Genomic DNA, 25,981 nt, shown 5'->3' with positions numbered 1-25,981 from the left:
AGTGAGGTGATGTCTGGATAGCTGAAGGTGGTTGCTGAGACAGAAAATAAGTTATACAAGAAAAATGGACTGCACTTTTCTGTGGCTTGAACCACATATTTGCATATGTGAGCTCGTGTACTAAAGGTAAACTCTGTTGATGTTAATGATGTTCAGCCTAGGAAATGGCTTTATCTATATACAGTCAGTTGCAGAATTGGATTATAATGCTCCTCCATTTCAAGTGTCCTATTTTTCAACACATATGTGAAGTTACAGAAATGGATGATTACCTAGTTTTGACTGTGGATTTACGGCAGGTGTTCTGCAATTGCCATTTAAAAAAATAACACAGACATAAAGAAAATAAATATTTTCCATTAAAAAGTAAGACCTAAAATCACCTAAGAATTGCATTTTTATTAAAAAAAATAAATAAATAAAACCCAAATCATCATACACTGCAAAGTTTTTCCTGACTTATGTCTGCATTCATGATGCATTACCTGATGGGGTACATTCATAGTGTGCAAAGCTTGAGCACTTGTGGACATTATCTTAGGATAAGAATCTTTTGTATTTATGACCTAGATTTTGCATTATTTTGTGTTTGGTTCAAATATATTCTTCAGAAGTATAAAGCTGATTTATGTTTTTGTAAATACGAAAAGTGAATTTTGATGGGGACAAGATAAGTGTTCAAATGCATCAGTTTTGCAGCTGAATACACACAGATGCAAGTACAGCTTCAAAGTTTAAGTGACTTAATTTTTTTATTTGTTACTAAAAGTTTTCACACTACATCCTCTTGCAATCATTACTAAAATGTTTAGAAGATATAGAACAACTCACTACTTTTTGGTAAAACAGTTGAGCATATGTAAGGGACAAAGAACACCTCTGGCATTTTTGGTATTATGTCTCATTTTATTTAAGTGTTTAATAATGTTGTCTTAGTCAAAGAATATTATTTTCACAGTCCTTGCTTGAGTTTAAAAATCTGCACAGTGATAACCTGCACAATAACTGCTATTCATCTAAAAATATGTAGTTAGTGGCTTAGTTATATTCAAAGATCTTATTAGGTTGAAGTAAGAGTTCTGTAATGTTCAGTGGAAATGATTTAGAAAATACTAGTTTTGATTGGGCTACACTTCATTAAATAGATAACCAGAATATCTGCTTGCTACCAATGTTTGAAACTTTTTTTTTTAATTTCTTACATTTTTATTACTTTGATTTGATGCTTCTGCTTATAGCAAAATCCAGTGAAGAAACATTCCTTGTTATTTTATGAAACATATTCATCAACATAGTTCATTTTCATGTTTTATTAGTTGTGTTTGCCCTTAACATTTTTTGCTGATCTTCTATGCATTCTTTCAATTTATCTTCAGTACAAGTAAGACGTTGTTCCAGGACTGAAATAGTCTGCATGAAGAAGAGAATAATTTCAATTGGGTTAATATGACTCACACAGTATTATAAAAGTGTGCAACATAGTAACATAAGAAAAGTAATTTTAACTCAATAGGAAAAAAATACTGTAAGATGGCTTCTCCTTAGCTATTCCACTATTTACAACTGTATTTAAAAATTATGGCTTTGTCTCCATGGAGATTGTCTAAAGGTTTTTATTTTTGCAAAACATTATCACTGAGAAAACGCATACATGCATAAAGTACTCTGAAATACTATGTGCAAGTTGCATCCTTATTTCAATAGAAAAATAGCCATGACTGTGACCACAAATGATGTCTTTCAGAAACCTAAAAGAAACTTTTAAGGCATCCACAAGAAAAGGAATTGAGAAAAAAATTATTAAACTATTAAAAGGCATTCATTCTCTGAGAGCTTATCTTCATCAGAAAAAGCAGGTTTTTGGACCCAGGCTAGCAGTTTCTTTTCCATCCAACTTACTACACAAATCATTTTCAACTCATGACTTGACTCCATACTTCCCAAAACCTATTTCTGCCTACTTAACATACACATTGCAAAAGAACACAGAAAAAAACCCAAAAACCCTCAATGCTACTCCATTTTGAAGTGACTTAATGTCACTATATTACAGACTACAAAGAAGCATCTTAAAACATAAGCTAAATCTGATTATAAAGACGTATTGACTATCTGCAAACAAGTGACTCAGAGTCACTGACTGAGACTGAGTATTTGTGCAGTCTCACTGGCACTAGGACTTACTGCACTGCTTGGATTCCTACCTAAGCCAACACCTCACACCCTAAGTTTGAAAAGGGATTTAATGGCGCATTGCAATTTTCTTTGTTCATCCCCTGCTAGTGTGTGATTGTTCCAGCTGGAATGTCTGCTAAGCAACTGGCTTGTGACAAAACTAGCCTAGATCTCACTACTGAAAAACAGTGACTCTCTTCACCCAGAGTTAAAAATACAGCAACAATATTTATGATTATGTACCAGGAAGCTTTCACTTTAGCAAACACAATACACGCAATCAGTATTTTCTGAAAGGAAAACACCAAAACAGTCACTTGACTACAGAGCTATTCAAAATAACCCCATAGTCTTCAATATTCTGATTTATGAATATGACTCCAGGGTGTTGCTGGCCTTTGATTGCACTGTCATTTTGCACTGCAAGTGTCACCTGTTATTGTATACTTACCAGAGTTAATATATGCAGCTGCCCCACAATGCGGTCCAAAACCCTGCTCAAGGTAGAGGAGATGCCTGCATGCTGTTCCACATCACCCACAGCTGACTCACTCTCATTCTCTGCCTTCCTTTTTGAACTTTTTGCCGAGGAAGGAGCAGAGGGATTCCTCAGTTCTTCACTTCTGCCAGCACCCTTGAATATAGAAACATGATTTGAAGATTCAGCTTCCTTTGTCTTCATTTAAGTGAAACCATACCATAAGATAGACAGGATAGTCAAAAGTCAGGCTTTTAACTTAAAAAAAATCTACACATATGTATGCACACAATGATCCTCAGATTTGCTCTTTGTACCAGGTCCAATTCACTTCAATTTGTTCTGACCTAGTTGTGATGGATGAGGCAATAAGAGAAACCTTAGCAGTCTTTAGATACATGCTTCAGGTACAGATTGAAGAGCTACATGCTGTACCACTAGGGCTTGAATTAAAGCTTGAATAAATACAATTAATGAGAGGTATTTTCTTCAAAAAGATAGCTTTGGCTGACAAAGAAGTTCACTCAGAGTAGTCATATGGATGAAAAATCCATATATGACTAGACGACCACAAGTAGTACTTCCAACTTCATAGTATAAAACCTTTGTTCAGTACGAATTAACCTCTTATTTCAGCATATAAAAAAAAGTAGTTTTTAGTTGTTTGCTCAGTGATGGGACTTTTTGAAAAATTGATTCCTTCAGAAAATGGGAGAAGAAAACAGCAGAAAAGACATATACAATGCAACATTGAGAGAAATAACTTTGATGTATAAACATTGCTTCAGGCTACATGAGAGAGCATGATGTTCCCCATCAATTTGGTTTTGTCGGTGCCTTGAAGTTCTTGAAGGTATTTTTGAGTCACGAAATGTTAAATCACCACTAATTAATTAGAAAGTCCTTCGCAACAACTTTACCTGACTTACTGAGATTTCTTTGAAATCTTCTTATATCTTCAGACAATTTTAGTTTACTTTTACACTAAAATAAATTGTGGTAGTTAGGTTTTACTATTTCTAATTACATTTGATATATCTATATTTACAAAATAAACCTTTTAAATGGTTACAATTAAACTATTTTGCTGGAATTTATTGTCAGCCCATGAAAATATCCATTAGCTATGCAAAGGGGAAATTTTAGTCTCACCTGATGTATTTAAAATACACAATATTTACAATGTGTCCAAAAAATATTTATGTTGTAAAGCTGAACAGATTTTCAAAAGAGAGAGTAATAAAATAATTGTCAAACATTAAAAAAATCTCCTAAATCTCTAAAATAATCCTGTAGAATGTAAATTACCAGGCAGAATTATTGGAAGACTTTTACAAGATTACCTAGGCATGTCGATGAGTTTCTGTCAAGAGCAATTTACACACAGTTGACCCTGCCTTTGAATCACCTAGGATCAGAGACTGATGGATTAAATATTGTCACTATGATAATGTAACTATTTTGAATTTAAGCAAGACTAAATCATATCAATATTACTATGAATTTATACAGCTGCATTATCCACAATAATATTCCTGTGTCTTCAGTGCCATCCTGCATAGTCCTGTGTGGTGGGAAATGGCTGAAAGCGGAGACTGTGGTGAGGTAAGAGAGCAAAGAACAAAGTCTTACAACCCTCTCTGGGTATTAAGACTATCTAGCTGGATATTTCTAGAAAAACAGGAAGATAGGGAGCTTAAAGAAACCTTGCTTTTGTCTGTAAATCCTGACTGTTTGCTCAGAAGATTTCAAACCTCAACTGGGATTAGCTAACTTTGACAGAGAGACAAAGAAGTCAAATTTTAGGAAAATTGGAGGCCTGGTAGATGGAACACATTGCAGGAAAACAAGACAGAGACCAAGCATTATATATTCTGCAAGGCAAAAATAAACCTGCCCAGTTATCACATGCCTTAAGAAACACAGGCAATTGATATAGGAAATTAAAAGCATCAGTGAAAAACACTGGGTGCAGGGACAATTTATAAATCTTACGCAATTGTATTTTGTAGACACCTGTATATCTTCTCCGAAAATTATAGCATCTGTTTCTGATTTTAATCCAACCTAAGGAAGAGTAGGGCTCTCAGAGGTAATTCAGTTCCTGAAATCTCCAGGAAACCATTTGCCAGAACTTCTTACCCCAGGTTAACACAACTCTGCAAGCTCACACTTCTTAACTCTGAAGGAAATAAGGAAGTGTAACACCTGGCCTGGAACATGGGTCTTCCCAGACACCAGTATTAATAAGGTCACTGTAAATAAACTTAGTATTGTTCGACTAATGTTCACAAATTCACTTGTACTAATCTTCTGGGAAGTACATCCATTTTCTTGCCTTTGAATGCTAAAAGCAACTAAGTGGCACAGACAGAACAGAGTAACTATAAATTCTGATACTCTGACTTTGCTGAAAGGCATTCTGCTTTGCAAGTTCAGTGTCCCAAGGATAATCTGTTAATTTTCCAATACTCAAAATTAAGAAAAAATAGATTTAACATTCAACTGACACTCAAAAATTGCTGTCTGTGATCTACAATGATTTAAAATTATTTTAGATAAATAGAGCAGGAGAGGAAAACAATCTGAGGTTATTAGACATTGCTAAGTTCTAAGAACAGTTCTACTCTGAGCTTGGTGTTTCTGTTTCTTTTCAAACAACATTACTGCTCTTCACACTGAAAATTAAGTAGAAATTTCAGTTTAAGCTCCCACAAAGCAGTTACAAATTTTGCTCTTAAACCCAGCCTAAACAGATTCTTTCAAAACAAGGAGGAAATCTATCAATTCAGTAAAGAGAGCAAATGCTAAGCTAGTAAAAGTCTCACCACTTTTTTCTTACAGTAAAATTGATCCAAAGTTCAATATATCAGAAAAATAGGCCACAAAGGAATGTTTCATATCTCAGTAAACTGCCACCAGCATTGTAAGTCAGAGTAGTGGAAAAGTCTTCTTGTAACGTACCAGGTTAAGCAGCATATTGAGATTTTTCTGTTACATATTCAGAGACTTAGAAGCACAATACCACATGAAATACAAATTAAAGCATTTACAGAAGGCAAAAACCTTGATGTTTGTCAAAACTCAAACACAGACAAGCAAATAATTGAACTTTCAAAATTTGTAAGAAATGAAACCATTGATACCATTTCAAATTTTCAACTTCTCTAACTTGTGTCCAAAATGGTTATTTTTATCATATTCTGGAAATTTGTAGAGACTTTTTAAACACTGTCAGACATCAAGTATGTTGCTATGACTTTAAGGTTATCTGCTTTATATTTTAACCTTTCCTAATATCTAACTTTACAATCTCCTCCAGCTCAGCAAAGGGTCCAAAACTGCTGAAATCTAACAAAACACTCAAATGCCAAAATCCTGCTGTAGAGGAGTGACATTAGTCTCAATAGATTTCCTTTACTTTTGGATACCAGCCAGTCCAACACTTTCATTCAGAACATTTTACTTAAAATGAAGTTTTTAAAAGAAAGTCTTTCTGCTCCCAGTCTTTCACATGAAATGTTTCAAGAACTAAATGTTGTCTTTCCTTCAAATTAGCCTCTTTCTAAAGTACTTGAAATGATATCAATTCATAAACAATCCTATATATCACTAGCAATGTAGCAAAAATGTCTCATAATTAAGAAAACCCCACTATTCTCAGAGTCATCAGAGCTTATTTTGAGAGAATAAATTTTAATAAGGCAATCAATTTTAAATTGTTGCTTCTGAGCAAAGCAAAGAAGAAAATTAAAATGTGTACAGTGTTTCCATTCACAGCCCATTAGTAATAACATAAACCCACATTTGGGCATCTTCATGCAAGTTACAAATAAGGAGAAGGAGGAACAGATTTAATTAATCAATAGGAAGTTATTACCATGACATTACCAGCGGATGTTCAGCAGAAAATTAAATTTAGCTTATAAAATGATGTCACAAACAGCAAACCATAATTGCTCATCTTTGCTTTCTGTCAAGCAAAATAGCCAAAACTCTGTGGGTGGTACTTGACCAATTTGTGAAAAATCCTTACACATAACCTTATAACCTCTGCCTGTTCCCAAATGTTTTCCCATGAAACATTCACATAGCACATAGACCCAAATACTGCATCCCAGTCTCCCTTTGCTTCATGACTGTTAAAAATAGAATCTGAGTAAAATGCATCCATATATAAGATTGCCAGAGCAGTTTTATCTATGGAAATAAAAAAATCCCCTCAAGGGAAAAAAAAAAAGAAGAAGAAAAAATACAAGACTTTGTCACACAACTGGCTATCAACAGGCTTCCACCTTCTACAAGCTCCAAAACTGGAAACTACAGACCACGGCTTCTAAAAGTCTAGCTTAGAGATCTCATAATTAAAATGGGCTTATAAAAAAGTGACATTGGTAAGCTTCCTAATGAATCACAAAAATTGGCATGGCCTGCTTTTTAAAAATAAACCTTTAAAATTTGAACACATGGTACATTTGCCTACTAATAGTAAAATATTTCTGATACTGTGATTAAAACAACTACAAATAATTAGTCATAAGTAGGGCATTAAGCTCACACAGACCTAAAAGCAAAGGCATAACATAGTGGTATCCCACCTTACCAGATGATGAATTCCTGTGTTTTTGGTTATTTAAAATAATGAGAAGTTCTCAGGAGTAATAGTAGTATATTGCCACTGTTTTTTGCCTCCTCTTGAGAGCCTACCCTCACATAAAATTAGTTCACTGTGGAAATGCTAAACTCAAGAGTTGTTTTTTATGTGGGTTTTTTTTTGGGGGGGTTGGGTTTTTTTGTAGGACATTAATTACTCACAGATTGCTTCTACTGCTTTGAAATTATTTTTTCAGTCAGTGAGTGATCCACATAAAACAGCTCTCTGATCTATTAGTCTAAAACTGAGTATGTTAAATCACAGCCTGTTTTATCAGTTCCTACTGAAGAAAACTCCCCTGTAGTTTCAGCTGATGACAGCACTCTTCATTTCCTCTCCTCTTGCATGCACATGAATCAGCACAGCAACTACTTGCCATGTGCCAACTGTGGCTTTCTGCCCCATGTTATCTGATGAGGTAGCTCTGGAATAGTTTATTTCCAAACTTTAATAAAGTTTTGCATTCAAGGACTAAAATACAGATAAACTATGTGGCACATCCAGAACAAAGTTCTACTAAGCATTTCCAGCTTGAGCAGTCTGCTTTCAGAACTTGCAACACAGACTTCCACACTTGTGAAGAAATGCAAAGAAATTATATCACATTTTACAAGCATCCTTTCACACACATAATGAGAAATGACTACGTGGTTTTCTTGTCATCTTTTTCCCAGAGTGCTGCTTCTGGTTTGAGAAAACAGTGTAAAATAGAGTATATCCAATGCACTCAGTACTTTATTATTCCACATATACAGAATCTAGTACAGAACAGAAATATTTTCTCTGTATTCCATCCATGTCAAGAAAGCACTGAAAAAGGACATAGAATAAGCCTTGTTTTCTCCAAGAAACATTAAAAAAATATTTATATATCCCTAATAAAAGCTTCTTAGAAGTCCACAAATATTTGAGTGCATACAGTTAGAAATAATGTTCCTGAAATGCCTCTTTCTAAACTCTCAGATCATCAATAATAAACTTTACTAAAAACTCGGTGATTTTTTCTTTCTAATTTGCTCATTGATGTTAATTTCTCACATTAATAGTACCCTGCACAGAGTCTTCATCACTATAAACTTAGAGAAAAAGGTAAGGATTTCCCCCCAAAAAACAAGCAATACTTGTGAAAAGTTAGGAATTGATAATTAAAAACCAACCAAATTAAAAAACCCACTAAACAACAAATAAACAAAAAAATCCCCCAATAAAACAACCAAATAAAAAGCCCCAAAGCAGTTAATGAACATACAAAACTAACCAGGCAGAAATCATTGGAGGTTCAATTTCCAAAGGTGAGAATCCCCAGTCAGGAAGTCAATGCTAAAATAACAGTTCAGGAAGACTATATTCAAACATTTTCATAAATTATAAAAACATTTGCACCACAGGCACTAAAATATAAAAGTGTACCCTGCAGAAGAAGGGCAAAGAAAGGTAATTACCTCCAATATACCTTCAGCAAAAAACTTTGCAAAGCTAAGGAGAAATAACAATACACTATAGAAGCATTTCCTACTATTTACAATTACAAAATAAAGTAGGCAAGTTTAGTTTAGGCAAATTACTTCGGACTGCTTGTGTGCATAGCCCAAAGGACATCTTATGGCAGAAATAAAAAAAATTTAAAAAAAGTTTCTATAATGACTTCTTTTTACCTACATAGAGTTTTAATAAAAATTGTATTACTGACTCTGCTTGAACTTCTTATCCATTCCAGGGCAGAGATAAGCTAAAGGAAGGCAGGAGGAATACTTGTAATAGAAACTGGACACATAATGAAACACTTACTAGAATACAGTAATGACAGAATTAATAACCCTATGTGGACAAGGCCTCCTTTCCACTACTATAAATAGAATATTCTGCTATTTTTGATATTTCAAATGTTAATGAATAAAATTAAAAGTATGAAAGCCCTAGGACTTTTCCAGCATGTGGGCAAACTCCCTGTACTTCAAATAGCAGATTGTGGGGGTTCACAAAGGGCATCAAGTACATGGGAGGAAGGAGGCAGGGTTACCCTCAGAGTGTCAGAGAGAGTACAGCATCCTCACCAGGACATATCTAATCAGAGAAATAACACCCATTCTTCTGGCTTGCCTGCTCATGACTCCTTTCTGTCCTTTTCCCCCTACCTAAAAAAACTGAATTAAAGCCTTTAGACCAACTTCACAAAGGAGCAATACCTGGTAACAGTGAGTTTGTTGTATAGTCTTAAATTATATATAAAGGACAGCATTTCCTTTATCTCACTCAAAGTCACCAACATGAATTTACAATGAAATAAGATTGATCAACAAACCCAGGGGAATGTCTTGTTCTTGAAGGCATGTTTACTCCTGAGGGAAAAAAAAAAAAAAAAAATAAAAGAATATACTTTACAACATGCTATTGATTTTTCCTAGATAAGGCTTTCATACTTAACCTGTTGGGGCAAAACTAATCTTGAACAACTTACACTGTATGAAAAAGAGAAGATCTAAAGGAATACACTTCTGTCTTAAACCCCACCTCTCAGTAAGAATGAACAAAAAATTACTGAAGACAAATTCCTGGAGAGACAGACTGCCAGAACAAGAACTGAAAGCTCTGAATAGTGTTCTCCTCAGCCCTGCAGAAAGCTGAGAAGGGCTGCCCAGACCAGGGGTCTGGTGCTCCTCAGGAGCAGGAGGCTGGTGCAGGGCAGAGCTGTCTGTGCTGCAGAGCTCCCTCCACGCACAGGCACTGTAGCAGAGCCCCTGATGCAGGAGCACATAGGAGCTGTTTGCCAGCCCCTATATAACTACACACTTATATGCACATCTACACACAATTTAATGTCAAAGTTATATGCACAGCTAAAAGAAACTCCTTTCTGCCAGCACAGCTGCATCTGTATCAATGGTTTTTGTCAGGATGTGTCAGTTCTATGGTATGAATTTTCTTACTTTGCTACCTCATATCAACATAACTTGTGTCATAACAGAACTTTGTCATACAGACAAACCTAAGTTGCCTCCTGTTAGGGACTGCTATGGGGGCAGGGTGCCCACACAAAGATTTCACAGAGAAATCTCTTCTTAGGTAAGATCTGGCAGCTTTGCTTTCCTTTCAGAGCAGAAGTAGCCACAAGTGGTTATACCACTTCACCAGATGACTATTGACAATACCACTGATTTTGTTTACTCCACAGAAGCAAGTGTCAAATCTCTTTTAACACAAATTACTTACAGGGAAACATCAAAGAGTTAAAAGCATTTGAAATTAAGCTAGCAACCCAGCATAGTAGAGTCCAAAGTTAAATCCAACAGGGCCAGCACAACTGCTGGAACACTTTGCCAAAGAGAAAGATACTACTATCTGCAAAAGAAAAAAAAGTCCAGTATTTCATAGTGTGGAACTAAAATTCTCTGACTATAGCTATGAAAAATATATTTTACTGTGTAGTAGAAGAAACACAGTTCCTCAGCATTTTACCAAGGCTTTTGTTAATGAAGTGCTACACCTATAGCGGATGGTGAAGGTTTCAAAAGGACATCAAAAACTTTAACAAGAGTGTCAGAAAAAAATTCCACAAGGGTAAAATGAAGATTCAAAATTTTGACTGAAAAGTCAAGTTTATGTTGTTTTGTAAGATTTCACAAAATACCTGGAGAAAATAGCAAAGTCCATCCTGAGCTATTTCAGTGTTCAGCATTAGTAAATATGCAGAAGGTTTGGATAAGCTGTCCCATTTGTCCAAGTAAAAATAATACTCACTCCTGCTTTGTTCAGGGGTGGGATTGTAAAAAATTGCTTTGGTAGCACTGGAACAACTTTGCATCTCAGTCAGCTAAGTCTTACAATGTACTGTGATAGGAATCAAATTAGGGAACAGCAGAAAATGAGAAATTTGAGAATTACATACAAATATCCAAGAAATGTTAACTTTGGAGTGTTCCGACAGCCTGTTACACTCTTGAAAAGGAATTTCTAAAACTCAAGGATTATTTGTACTTTAAAAGTATCAAAAACAAAGGAAGCCCCAGCAACAGAATACTTATTAGCTAGAGATGTTAAAGCATTATGAATGAGGTATTTTTATGTGTTTAATGAGGTATTTTTATCTTCCATTTCAGAAGATAACAAATGTTGTAACTGTATTTCTGGCAAAATACTTTCTACTCCAAACACAGCAAAAAAGACTATTGGTTTTGAAATAAGTCAGATAATGATACTGATTTTTAATATGTCCTGCAATAATGGAGAAAATACCAGGTGAGTAGGGAGGCTGAAATTCTGTCAGAAATCACAAAGGATAAACAGGTCACAGTCAGCATGAGAACTGTGTCAGAAAAAAGCCAAAAAACCAAATAAAAAGTTGACTTGGGACATATAGAGTAAATATTTAAGGTCTAACGTCAATACAGTTTGAGGAGACAAAAAAGAAATGGTCTTTCAAACTGAAGACCTCTCTAATGAAATATTTAGTCAACCTTTTACTGATAAAATCATCCTGTTTTTTAATATCCATAATATGTATGTCATAATTTTATTAATGACTTTTAATTTGCAATGCATCTGGGTAGTGTTTCTTCTAAAACACTTAAATCAGAAAGACACTGCAGAATTATGCTGGTTTTAGTGACCCCATTGAAATCTGTCCTTGTTTTAGTCCCATACAAAACATACCAGAGATCTGGAAAATCAAGTTTACAGGTGACAAAAAAGACATCCTGTAAACTATTAAAACAGAGTCACTTGGCATTCTGACTTCATTCAACTGTCAAAACTTTATGTACACATGCCAGACATCACAGAAGAATACACTAGAGTAATACACTAAAGAAAGCAGAGGTGTTGAAAAGATCTACAGTGACATACAACTGGACAAATGATAAACCTTTATGGTTTATAAGGTTACTGAGTGAAGAATTACAGTATCTTACATGCAACCAACTGAAACTGCTAAGCATTGTACTATTTCACTACACTAGCAAAAATTGGAGTACGGACACTGAATTCCTTTCCCAAGAAATGTAAGGAAGGAGAAAATATCTTGGAAGAGTAACATTTTCAGTGAGGAACATTTGACACTGGTTAATCTAAGAACAGTTTAAGGATAAAGCAATTATTTTAAATCTCTATTGCAAGTAAGGAGTCTTCCTTTACAATAAAAATACTGCAATATTTAACTCAGAGTTGCAATGCAACGCCTTCAGGATCTAACATGCAGAGTGGAACTCACACCTTGGTGCACAGGAAATATCCATGCAGTTAGAACATGCCAGAGGACACCAACTCTCCCCTCTCCACCTGCTTCCTTCAACCAACCCAAACTGCTACCATATGTCAGGGGATGCAGAGAAAAAAAGAACAAGCCCAAACCCAAGCAACCAACTTTTCACAGCAGTAATGCCATATACCTCCACTGATGGTGTCACCAGGAAAGCTACTCATTTTTTTCCCCAAATACTTTTTACTGCAAAATGCAACAGAGGCCAGTATTCCTCTTCCAGAATCACTAACTGTAGACTGTTTCTCACTGGCTTTCCTCTGATGTCATATACTCTCAGCTTTTACTTTACAGTGCTTTGAATTCAAGCAAAAAGGATGGAGCTGCTTCCATTCAGTCTCTGTTACCTGCTGTTTACATTACAGCCATGCAGACAGAAAAAATCTGAATCCTCTTAGGCTGAAAAAAACCCCTGAATCTAACATATGAACTGCCTGAACAAAAGGAAACCATTACTAGCACCTCTTTTCCTCCTATTTTTTTTCCATTGCAACTTCAGAAAGACATTCAGCTGTTGCATGCATGTAACACACCTGCATGTATTATAGCACAATCACATTGGATACACAGCTCCACAGGCATCAGTCAATTCAGGTAGGTTACAGTCAGCTCTGATCTACTCCTTCATCTCTAAATAATTTTTTCTCATTATTTCCTTTGTGCTCATATTAGTGTTTGGACAGCTAAAGAGATCAAGGAATTGATGTGGATGGAATTAACCAGATAAAAACAGTCATTAAGTTGAAATGACTGTGAAATCATCCTTTAGCATTGTTCTACCTAATTTCTAACCCCCACACTGTTTTGGTGGCAGATACAAGCAAAGATGTTTTTCTACATCAAACACTTATCTGCTGAAGAAATTGTTTTCTTTAGTTGCTGAATTTTATTTTAGAAGTCATTTTTTCAGTCGTGTTTTAAGCAACCTATGTAATTTTTGGATGTGACTCAGTGTTTCCATTATCTCACATTAAGCAAGTAACTACATCTCTTACTGCAAACTCCATAGTAATGCAGCATGGCTTCAAGGAGAGATGTGTTGTACTGGAGCAACTAATATATTTGGAAAACACTCAAACAAGCTTTTAGTCAGAAAGCATCCTCTGGGCTTAGAAATCACTCTAATCTAAGCAATAGATAGAATTTGCTAGCACTTGTTTAAGCACTGTCATTTAGGAAAAAAAATAAAAAATATTGAAGCAGTATTCAAGTGTTTGCTTTTATAACAAACTTGCTTTAACAATTTTGAATAACATATGGGTTTTATATATAAATAAATTTCATTTTATACTTAAGTTTCTACCACACAGATGCAGGCATGCTATCTTAAACTTATCCTCCAGTTGCATTTAAGAACAGAGGGTAATTCAAGGGCAGTATTTTAACTTTACAATCTTGTTTTCTGACATACTTGATCTGTAGCTGAGCTTTATTATGCAACTTAAGATAAACAAAAATAAAATCATGCAGGCTTCTCTAAGAGACACATATTATGAGCTAAAGTAAGCATTGCCCTGCTTCTTAGTCCCACAAAGTCTCAGAATTATTAAAGTCCTGTGAATACTAAGAAGTTGAAAACTTTGTTTATACTACTACATAAAAAACAGTTAAACCTGGTGCTTACAGGGTAGCAGAATCACTGAATGATAACTTCATTAAGTTCCATTAAGCTGAATGACTCACAAATGGCATTTAGATCAGTAGTAAATCATCATCTAGGCCAGCAGGAAGCTCATTACAGACTGACAATCCAAGTGACAGAAACACTTTTCTACAAGTGCTATAGTAGTAATTTCCTGTGTGAAAGGCTTGCTGCTGCTCCTGCATTCCTCGGGGGACACTTCTTCTCAGAGGATGTTACTCTTCCCCAGGAAGAGGAAGGAACCAGTTGTTATTGGATGTGTGGGCTGATAGCTGTCGGGCATTTTCTGCGTGCCGCAGAATCAGCTGTGAGAACCGTGCACAGGGCTTAGATTTCCAGTCAAGGCGGAGGAAAACACTGCTTGAGCAGACAAGGTCAGAGCGTGCATGTACAGTATCTCAGGAAACTGAGAGAAATAATACCGGGAACTTCCATCTCTCCAGTTCCCAGAAATGTGCTGATGCGCTAAAGGAACAACGTACAGACATGGATCAACTTGAAAAGCATTCCTGAAACACAGCTGCCCTGAGTAAGACACTACACAAAGTCAAATTTTGCCAGTTTTAAAAGGTCTGTTATCTTACAAAATATTTGCATACATGTGCACACGTACAATTCTTTCTGTTAGGTTCCTCTCCTAGGCTTCCTGTTCAATAGGAACTCAAGCTCTCTCTGTATGTGTTGAGACACATACAAGGTGGGCCATCAGTAGCTGCTCCATGCCTATTCCAGTATCAGTTCACATCCACTGACTTATTCTTAAGTGACAGCACTAATGTTTCCTTAGTTATTATTACTGCTTATTTCCAAATTTAATTAAGAAAAACAATCAACCAATTATTTGATTATAAAATTATTAGGGAGACAGAACAGTGACAGACAAATAAACAGTACAATCTCATAAAGTACATTTCCTCAGGAAAGCAGGCTAAAAATAGTATAGGAAATATTATATTCTTGCACTCTCTAGTGCCTAAATTCAGAACTCAATCTCCGATAAAAAACTGACTTTCTCTCCAGCTCCAGTTCACTCAGAGGATATAATCAAGACCATTATGGAACATCAGGACATGTATTATTACTTAATTATGTAGAGGCACAACATACTTCCTGTTCTCTCCTTGTAAACCAGCAGTTACATGCTGTGTTAGAACAGCATCATCACAAAACACAAGGATCACTTGGATCAAATTCCTCTTTTATTACATGCACTGGGTTCACCTTCAAGCATTTGATCCTTAAGCTTTATTTGAAGCTAGTGGTATCAAAGCATACTGTTTTCCTGATTATGTACACAAATCTTTCTAAGCATGCCTAGACATCTACAGCAGCTCAAAATGCAAGTTTAGAAATTCACTGTTCAAAATGCGAAACACTTCATCGTTTTGTCACTTATAATGACTCATTTTTTTCATATACACCACACCTTCTTTAGAAGGCTCTTAGCTGGACAACAGAAAAAGCTGTCTCTACTGCTTCATGGTTATTCCACATGGATTAGGGGTGGCCTTTGGGGGGAATGGGAGACACTCCTTCCTGAGAGCAGCTAAACATACTTAGCTGCTGAGTTTTGGGCAGAAGGTAGCCTATCCTCTTGCACCAGCCCCACACACTGTACCTGCCCAGTGTGCAAAGAGTAGAAAGGTCTGTCTAAAGTGTACTATAAGCCAAGATGACACTAAAAATTGCCTGTCTAAATGCAAGATTGGACAGAGAGGGGGATTCATTTGCAAAGACACAGAAGTACAATTCTTATTTTTACTCTGCTGCACCGAACACTTCAGATTTCCTCCATTTACAGTATTTATTCTACGTTTATATAAGACTTAGCATGAGCTATTCAGAGCCTGTTTGAGAGTTTTTTTGGTATGCTCATCTATAAAAAAGGTGCAGATGGCTTTACCTCAAAACTTTGGAGACACAGGATCTCTTCACACTATTTCTTAATTTAATTCTGTTTGCCATTGGGAGTTTAGGGAGCTGACAGTTCAAATAAGCATTTACTGGTAATCAGAAGAATGGCAGTAAATGAAAAAAAGTTCATAGCTATTCAGGGAGTGGCTTTTCTTATTTTCCTTGTCTGGGAACAAAGAAGGTAAGGTGATGGAAGAAGCTGGGAACTATCAATTCTTATCAAAGCCCTTTTACTAGTGGGGTCACTCCCCACTGCAGAGCTCAACCTAACTGGCAACCGAGTTTTGGACAAGGAACAGAAGTGAGGCAGTGACTCCAGTCTTTCTTTCAAAGGGAATACTGCTAGAACTTTTCTTTGGTAGAGAAAAATATATGCATATCATGTAATGATCGGAGTTTTTGTCTGAGGATGCTTAGGAAAGTTGATATCCGTGAACTATAGAAAGCTGTTTGGTGTGCTATCAAATGATCTAAAAAATACAGCCAAGGTAACTACTTTGCACAATGAAGTGCCATATGAGTTTTGTTATACCAGTTGTTCCCTTCTGAATGGACTTAGGCCCCAGAGGAGATGATCTATGGATTACCTCCTTTCTTCCTTGTACCCTCCCCTTAACCTCACTGAAGACAGTTGGTATTTATTTCCATGTAAGGCTGAAGCTAGGAAAGGATGTAAATCAAAATAAATTTGAAGTTGCATGGTAAGGAAAATATAAAATGTTTTAAAAATTAGTTTTTAATATATAATTTCTATTGTCATCCTCTCCTCCTGGATTCTGGAGTTATGTTAAGCCATACAATGAAGACACATTACTCCAAGACCTTTTTGAAGCAAATTTCCATGAGGAAGAATAGTTGACTAAATTTTCATGTATGCAGACATGGAAGAATAGATGCAAATTTTTCATTCATAATTGCTGTCTTTCCAAATATCTGGGTATTTTTTGATTGTGGAGCTTGGTTGGTTTTTTGGGGGCTTTTTTTTTTTAAATTCAAAACAAAGGCAGAGAAAAGTGTATCAAAAATACCTAAACCCTGAAACACAAACTGAAAAAGCAACGTGTACAGAACAAAGTGAGAGTACAGATGCTTCTACTTTTTGCCTCAAGACACCTACTACAAATGCAGTACAGATAAACTTTCTATTTTAAAACTTAGTATGTTCTTTTTGCTCCAAACAGAAACAATCCTTATCTTTCCTCTCTCAGTAATTAACCCAGTCTTAACTTTGTAGAAGTTGTACTGTAAACGAACAAAGAGAATGTCTTGTTTTTAGTGTGGAAGAGAAAAAACAGCAAACATCTCCCAGCCAGCACAGACATTCTGACTTCCAGATTACAGTACATTGCTTTGCTTCCTCTAAATCCTGTTTACATGAGCAAGGTCAGGGGATGTAACATTTGAGAGCCTCTACAGTGATTTCCTGCTTCTGTCAGTAAAAACTACAGAGACATCATCAACTTTCCCTTGTTTCCAACAGCTTATCAGGGACCGGAGGTTACCAGTGTATTGCCTTACAGAATTGAAAAGACCCAACCTCCTTCATGACTAAAACTAAAATTGGAAAGATGAAAGAAAGAAGTAATCCCAAAGAGAAACAACACTTCCAATTTTTCCTTTTCAATAGTTCAGAAAACAAAGGCAATGTTAAGCTGCTTGACACATGGAAAAAGGGTGGGAGAGAGGCAATGCTTTCAGAGTCTTCAATGAAATAGAAAGGAGAAAGAAACACCACTCCCAGCCCTCAAATCTGACCCCAATTTAGTGAATATTTTCAGAGTGCAAAAGGCTGAAACACACCTAATTTCTAGTAACTGCAACATGAGGACTCTTAACATTGAAAAAGTCAGGACACTGCACAAGTACCAGTTTGTTAGGCATACACAGCTAATTTTTACAGTGCTTTCAATAGTACACAGGAGAAATGAATAAATGAATCATCAAACCCAAAGCCATTTCCTAACCATAATAATACACAGGAATTCTTAATGGTTTTATAACTGTAGTCCAAAAGAAACCAACTCCATACTGAAAATGTCAGTGAAATTTTTCCACTGACACAAGGATCACACTCCCTTCACTGAGTTTACAAAAGAAGTTGCATCAGTATGAACCTTAGATGAAAAAAGATTTTTCACCATGTTCAAAACAATTGGCCTAGTACTAAGCTAGAATAGAAGTTGAAAAGATAAGATGTTTACAATCCAAGCAGTTTAATAATTGCAAGTGTTTCTAGCAAAATCCCTATAAGAACATTCATATTTGCATATCTTAACTTCAGAAGCAAGAAAATACAACTAAATTTAAAAAAAGCAAAACACAAAAGCAGGCACTTTAAGTGTGGAAGCTCTGATGGATTGTTGTTTTTGATGAAGCAAGAAATTAAAGTTGCTTGAAAACAAGAGGAGGTGTAGGAGGAACAGATAATACTAGCATTTTCTTAGACAGCTACAGCTCAAAATAAATGAACTGTTAAGAAAATATCTAAACATATTATTTGAATTCACAAAGAATCAAGTGTGTTATATTTTTAAATATTTGTTTTTAAAATCTTCTCTAGGCAGACTGTTGTCAAGACCAGATGATGGTGATACTTTGCTGCATCCTAATTATCTAGAGTAGTGTGTCCTCTTTTGGGCTTCTTGGTCATAGATAGACACTGACAGCCTGGAACAAGTTGAGTTGAGAGTGAACAAGATAAAGGGGCTGGAACATATGAAAAAGAAAAGGCAGAGAACCAGGCTTGTTCTCTGGAAGAAAAGACACAGGCAAATCTTGCTGCCATCTCAGATATCTAATGGGTAAACAGAAAGAAGACAGACACACACATATTAGAGGACCAATGTGAATTGAAGGTAACAAGCATGTTGGAACATAGGATATTCTAGTGGTATATTATGCAAAAAAAAAAAATATTTTCATCAGCCAAACACTAGAACAAGCTGCCCAGAAAGGTGGTAGAATCAGTATCATTCAATTGAGGACAAACTGTATCAAGAGGAAATCTGTCAGTGAAGGTATGATAGAAATAAAGGCAGCATCTTCCCTTTTCTCCTTGTTTCTTATGAAGAACACATCAAGCCTCTATTAGATAGAGTCTCCATATATTAGGGAAACCAAGAAAGCCTCAGATAGAAAGGTCCAAGTCACTGTGATCCAGAACCCACTAGAAAGAAGACACAAAGAGTCTAGGTGGCTGGCCTGATTAAGAAACAGGTAATAATTCCACAAATGACAGAAGCTGGAAATGCAGCAGACAGACACAGGACAGAAAGATGATACTAAAGGATGAGCTGATATTAGAAAGAAGGGAGGACCACACTGGCTGGCAAAGCTGAAGAAAGTGTTGTTCTCTATGAGAGAGGAAGGATATTAGTGGCAAAGAAACCATGCAAATTATTCTAGAATTTGTGTGAACAGTAGCACAGTTAGGGTTAACCTGCATTGAACAGGACAGCTGCCCTTAAGGCTACAGTCCAAGTAACCAGGTTATGGAAATAGTTTCTAGATGGAAAAAGATGCAGATGGGGAATGCTGAAATGCAACAGTGGCGAGAATCAATGATAACTGGTAGATTGACATGCTGGGGGGAGAAAAAAAAGTAGTGATTACTGACACAGTCAAAAAGCACAAATTCTGAAGCAACATTTTTATAATGAAGATTGTAAAGCCAGACAGACTGTAATAAAAAAATGTTGTACTTCTTGGGTCAGTGTACTTCTCTGAGTTCTGGGCATAAAGTTTTACAAGCTGCTTTCATATCTAAAGAATTAATGGAGACTAAGTGATTTGTATGTATGTAATAAAGAATCACAGTGCAACCATACATTTGAACTCTGTAATGAGCAGAGTAAGTAATGAACACAGAGTACTTAAAAGTGATAGGTAGTCAATAAATTATATCTACCACAATCCACTGTCTGTGAAACCTACTAAACAGATGTCTGTAAGTCTACAAAGACCCATATTTCCATTGTGAAAACATGACACAGCTGATAAACCTAAAAATATATAACATTATCACCTCTCAATCAAGTCATTATACCATTATTTGTATTGAAGTAAAGGTTTCTCATCAACCTGTACCTCACGATAGTCAAAAATTATCTTAAAGAATTTTATATGGTATCTTCACAACATAGCTTTCATAAAGCATTCATGACAAAATAGAACAGCAGAAATCACACCTGCTGCCTTTTTGTAAGTATTAACCCTTCAACCACAGATGGTTTATGGTAACTAAAATTGCTAAAGACACAAATTGTGCCTTCACAGGAACAGATTCAGAACTAAAAGAAAATTTCTCATTTTAACCTAATTCTAGAACAGCATGTCTTTTAGATTTCATACCAGGAGAGCATATTTTTCCTCCCACGAAACTACCACTAAAACATTGCCTTCCTCTCCTCCCCCAGACCATACCAAAGTCATATGGAAAGCCAGCACTAGAAGACTCTAATCCTATCCCTTTGTCTTAAAATGTATTATTTTTTTCTTTTTCCTTCTAGGGAACTACTAAATGCCTTAAAAGGAGAAATAATAAAACATCACACTTGGAATTGTATCAGTGAGACAATGATTCTAGGGTTACCATTATTTGCAGATAAAGACAGAGTTACAAAAAATGTTTGAGAATAACCCAGAAATTTCAACAGTAATATTTAGATGTACTTAGCATGGGCTTATAAATAGAACTTGTGCTTAGTACAGTGGTAAAATTACAGGTATAAAATTAAAGCTTTGCTATCACACCATCTTCTGGTTAGACTTGGCAACTGTGACAGAAAGTTGAAGTTGAGAATTTAGGATATTGAACTCTGAGCACTCAACAAGTGCTAAAAAAATCTATTTTATTCATGTGGACAGTAAAAGCTTATTTCTGTAACATGCTAGCTATACCCTATGCTTTTTCTTTTTTTCCTTTTTTTTTAAAGCAACTTACAGAAGTACTACAGGTACATGAAACCGGTCTAATATTGATGACAACTGGGTCAGGCGTATGTTTGTCAGGCACATCAAAAGTAGGGTCGACCTGTTGAAAAAGAATTATATCATTATTTCAGCACCAACAGAGAAAAGGAAATAAGACTGAAATAAAAAGTGAGAACAAACGTAGCAGCCCAGATCAATTGGTTCCCAATCCCCATTCAAGATCCTCAAGTCATCCCTTAGTAACAGACTGTCGATATGTTTATTTCTTCTGTACCTGCTCTGATTGCCAAAATAACTTTGAAAGCACTTCTCTGGAAAACAGGTAGGAGGTAACACTGAGATCTGTGATAAGTTAACAGATAGAACTCAAACTATCTTGTTCCTGAAACCACAGGAAAAACTGCTTTTTACTGGGACAATGTCAGAGGCTTATTGATCAGATATATCATCACAGCATCTGCAATTATGCTCTTAATATCACAGTTAATATTTGCTTACTTTTGGCTATAGAAGTTAATCTATAACTTTAGCAATATTTTGCTAATGTCCTTTCCTGAAAATGAAGCATTAAGAAAGTATCAGAGAATATGAAATTATCAGAATAACCTCCCCATAAAAAGCCCGTGCACATATTATCCCTACTATTTATTATCTAGGTGTATCACAGCCTATGATGCTTGCCCTCTCAGCATGATGCATGGAAGTACTATACTTCTTATTTTATGAACTGGCAAAATTTACAGAAAGACTAGATGACTTTCAAATCACCAAGTCTGATGTAACAGAGAAATGAACTTTTCTCTTTCCAACTTTTTATTAGTAATCCAGAGACAGTATTAATTCCAACCACCTTATTGAAAGCAGGAAAAAAACCTCAGAACCCCCAAAACTCACACTTGCCTAGTGACAGGGTTAAGTTTAGTCGCTGAAAGTTTCTTAGCTACAAGGGTAATTTTATTTTGACTTCTCAAGAGGAAGATCCTATCATTTCACCTGAAGACTGTTAAAATTCTGGTTCAGCCAGAGCTGCTCACTCAGTAACTGTTTCAGTGGTATTTCCACAGGAAAAATCCCTGATGCTAGGGTCCATATATTGGTATAAAGATCTTTAGGTCAAAGACATGTTTATCAAGTAGATAGAATACAATCTTATACCTGGAATTAATAGTCAGGGAAGGAGGGCAACAGCACCTGGTACTGTTTGAAGACTTTTCTCTCAGTTTATTTAGATTTCCATAACTTACATGCAGAAATTTAGGTTAAAATTATAGAAGCAAGTTCCTCCTCAGTAAATACAAGTAGAAGAAGATGGACAAAGTTTACTAACAAGCTAGAAGGTAAAGAAACATTTAAAAACAGATATTACCTGATTATTAAAAGTGAAAGTGATTCTTACACTTTGCAGCACTTACAAATCAGAGATGACAAACCCTCCCTAAGGCAAGATCTTACACTGTTTTTAAGCTTGCTCACTTCTCTGAGTAGTAGTGCTTAGCTCTTTCTTTTATTCACTTTCAACAAGCCATTCTTCATCTGTGATCTTTTTTTCTGTCTTCCGATTACAGGGGCATCAGTCAAGAATGAGCAGGGACTCAGGGACAATCAAGAAAACCCATTCTGCTACATGGTCATCACAGCTTAACACTTCAAATTCTCCCTCATTTATAGATATTAAAATCAAGTCTTGCTTTGTTCCAGTCTTGTCAAAGAGATTTGGAGGAAAGTAAGGGAAAAATGAGAACCAAAGCCAGGTAACATGGTCTATGTAATAACCTTCAATTTAGAAAATTCTACCATTTTAACTCCTTTAGCATCTTCTCTGCAGAAACATGATCAAGATCTCCTCTGAATATAGTATTGCTAAACAGTTTTTCAATATTAAGGTGAGCAGGAGAGGAACTGCAAATTTTGTTGTTTCACCTCTATATATATTATGTCTATTGAGAGGACACAGGCAACTGTCCCTCAGAGTTTACACTTGCTCAGTGCCCAGGATAACCAGAGTCAGTTGCTTCTGACATTTTCAGCCCTACAATAAATATAATTAATGCATTATCCAAGTGCCAATCATACTATAGGCAGGTAAGACTAAAGTAATTTTCTGATATGCATCATTTGGGCACTGAAGAGAAGACAATGGATTTGTAAGATTCTGTAGAAGAGTGACAGTAGAAGCCTACTACGTATCAGTACTCTAATGTGGAGGATCTACTAGCTAATAGCAAGTCACTAATAGCTCTTGAAATATCTTCTTTGAGATAGTATCTCTTTGTTATATACATCAGAGATATTGCAGAATAAGTTAAATTTTTGATACAGGTTGAGAAATAAATTCATGGTATTATTAAGTTAAAAAAATATGCCTTTTTTGTGTGACAAACACACAACACAGAAGTGTGACATTCTGGAGCTAGAATGAAAGTTCCCCTGAATAGATGTCTGCTTGTTGCTTTACCAGTGAAAAGGGGAGGATAAGGAACACTGTAAACCCTGACTGGGGATAGAGTAATTGTCATAAGCCATAGTAAAAAAATTAAATATAAAATTATTAAGCAACTAGTCAGAAATAGCATCTAAAAGGTGTCTAAAAATGTGCAAAAATATAAATCTAAGTCCATCGTACAAATGTCAGTGTTTAATATTGCACTAAAAATGAACGAGGTAATGGAATGATGCTAAAAGTTTCAAATTACCTGACATTTCCTGACAAGGTGACATAGTTAGCTGTAAGATAATCTTGCCAAAGGAAGCCTTAAAGTCAAATCTTGGAAAGACTTAACTTTAAGAAATAAGATTAAAAAAATAGAGCACTAAAACACAAGGCAGGGAGTACTGTCACATATTACAAGTTTTCAAAAACTCTTTCAAAGCCTTGCTTTAATTGCCTGGTAAACTGATACATAAACATTTTCAATATCATCTTCTAATATGATAATACAATTATCACATTTTGATCCATAGTACAATAAAATATATTTGAAGGGAAGGTTTCTACAGAATCTTTCATGAATTAGAAAAATAAAGTTAATAAAAATAAAAGAGAAAGTTTTAAATTACTCAAAATATTTCTTAGGAAAGTGAAATAGTTTCTCCAAACATAGCAAGAGAAAGTTAGTTTTCAATTTGATTAAACACTGTTCTTTGCTCTAGACTGGGGCCCTCAAGCTAAACAAGCCATATAATCTTTTTTCTACTGCCACCTAGTGTATATTTGAATTTCCTTCATCTAAGAAAATATTTATAACTGAAATTATACTGAAAATTTTAAGATTAAATTAAATCAACAGAAGCTATATATGCACAAGAGAAACTCTATGCACCGTGATATGTTCAAAATTCAAAGTTGCACTGAAAGAAACTAATTTCTAATCTTCCATTTATTTTAAGGAAGTCTTCAGCACATGAAAGGTCAATTATGTACAAACGTGGCAAATTCAGAAACACAATTCTCACCAAGTAGAATGCAATTTTTAGTATATTTCACTAAAACTGCATAACTGATTAAACATACTGTTTTCAAATAACTCCACAAGGTCGTTATGTCAGAGACAACAACTGGGATTTATCTCAGTTAAATTTAGCCATACTGCTTGACACCTGTGTTTGAGCTGGTAATCACCTAGGATTACCTCTGTGGCCAACAGAAAAAAGTAGGCGCCCTTAGAGAAAAAATAATTTACTTACATTTCCAAGCTGTCTGAAAAATTGCAATGATTATAAGCATTAAATCTCTGCTTACTTGAATATTCAAGAATCACATTGATCAGTGCAGCTGGAGAATAGTTATAAAGTTTTACAAGTCAAGAACATGAAATTTGAAACTGCATTAAAATTCAGGCTACTGCTGGGCTGAGGAGATGACACAACTAATGATTTTCTTGTAAAAGTTAATTATGCCCCCAAAAATAGGCAGGAAGACAGAAAAAAAAGTAAGGAAGGTATCTGAAATATTACTGGTTCAAAGTATAGCTTTGAAGAGTAATTGAAGAAAAAGTTATTTTCTTTGAAGAAATTCTTCTACTTCTTTGAAGAAAAAGTTATCAGAAAAGGCAAAATACTCTCAAGTTCCATCTTTCTATCACTATCCTGAAGGCAAACCCAGATGATACCTGCAATTCTTAATGCCCTTGTGCCAGCTGTGTTATTCAAATCAGCATTTCCAACAGGTGATGTGTGAAAACATTGCAACTGTGCCTCTGATGCCAGCCAAATAAATTTTAAGTCAGCTCAACTTTTGTGGATACTATTTCCCCAGAAGCAAGTTCTGGAATTGCAGGGACTTTGTCATGCTGAGACAAGCAGGGAGAGAGGAAAAAAAAAAAAAAAAAAAAAAAAAAGTTATGAAAGATTAGTAAATTTAAAATATAGGGAAAGAATTACTTTCCTCTTTCTGTCTGTGTATCTGTTTAACTTTTTGTTATCCTAAGGCAATATCTCTTCATGCCTGTTGTAGAGGTGACTAAACCACCTGAGCATAACTTAAGGGAATGTATTACAACACATCTCAAGCATTTAGATTACATTGTAGTGGCTTATAGAAAACCTTCAGCAGTCACGGATACTTTTAAAACTCCCATCTCCCAACTGCCTCCTCTGCCTGCCTGTAACTCTTGCATATGCTACCAAATCTTAGAATAGTGTTACTTCTGTTTAGTTAAGATCAATTATCTTACCCTGTTCACATAGAAACAGGAAGAGAAGGGAAGAAAATAAAAACAAAGGAAGCAGTTCTGCATATTATCTGAGGTATAGATGAGATAATAGGAAAAAAATGTCATTACAAGTGCTGTGCTGCAGTGGAATAGATCACACAGAGAGACAGGGGAATCTCCAACCCTCTTCAAGGCCCCCTAACCAGACAAAGCTGAACTGATGTACCACTGATAAGAAGAACAGATGATTTCCAGAAGCTCCCTGTGACATGCCTGTGAT

General features: G+C 35.6%; 1 protein-coding gene across 2 annotated transcripts in view; it reads right to left on the bottom strand.

Annotated features, from left to right (window-relative positions):
* Nucleotides 1-883: 883 nt before the first annotated feature.
* POC1B (POC1 centriolar protein B) overlaps nucleotides 884-25,981 on the bottom strand; it is a 43,500-nt gene continuing 18,402 nt past the window's right edge. For both annotated transcript variants that reach the window (XM_056510805.1, XM_056510800.1), the window contains 3 exons: nucleotides 21,060-21,149; nucleotides 2,627-2,809; nucleotides 884-1,410 (listed from right to left, as the gene is read on the bottom strand). In XM_056510805.1, coding sequence (XP_056366780.1) covers nucleotides 1,303-1,410; nucleotides 2,627-2,809; nucleotides 21,060-21,149 — 381 coding nt within the window. In that variant the 3' untranslated portion in view covers nucleotides 884-1,302. The remainder of the gene's footprint in view (nucleotides 1,411-2,626; nucleotides 2,810-21,059; nucleotides 21,150-25,981) is intronic.

Source organism: Oenanthe melanoleuca, chromosome 1A (assembly GCF_029582105.1).
Source record: "Oenanthe melanoleuca isolate GR-GAL-2019-014 chromosome 1A, OMel1.0, whole genome shotgun sequence".
Lineage (NCBI taxonomy): Eukaryota > Metazoa > Chordata > Aves > Passeriformes > Muscicapidae > Oenanthe > Oenanthe melanoleuca.
Note: the sequence above shows the minus strand (reverse complement) of the source record. Positions and strands in the feature narration are given on the sequence as shown.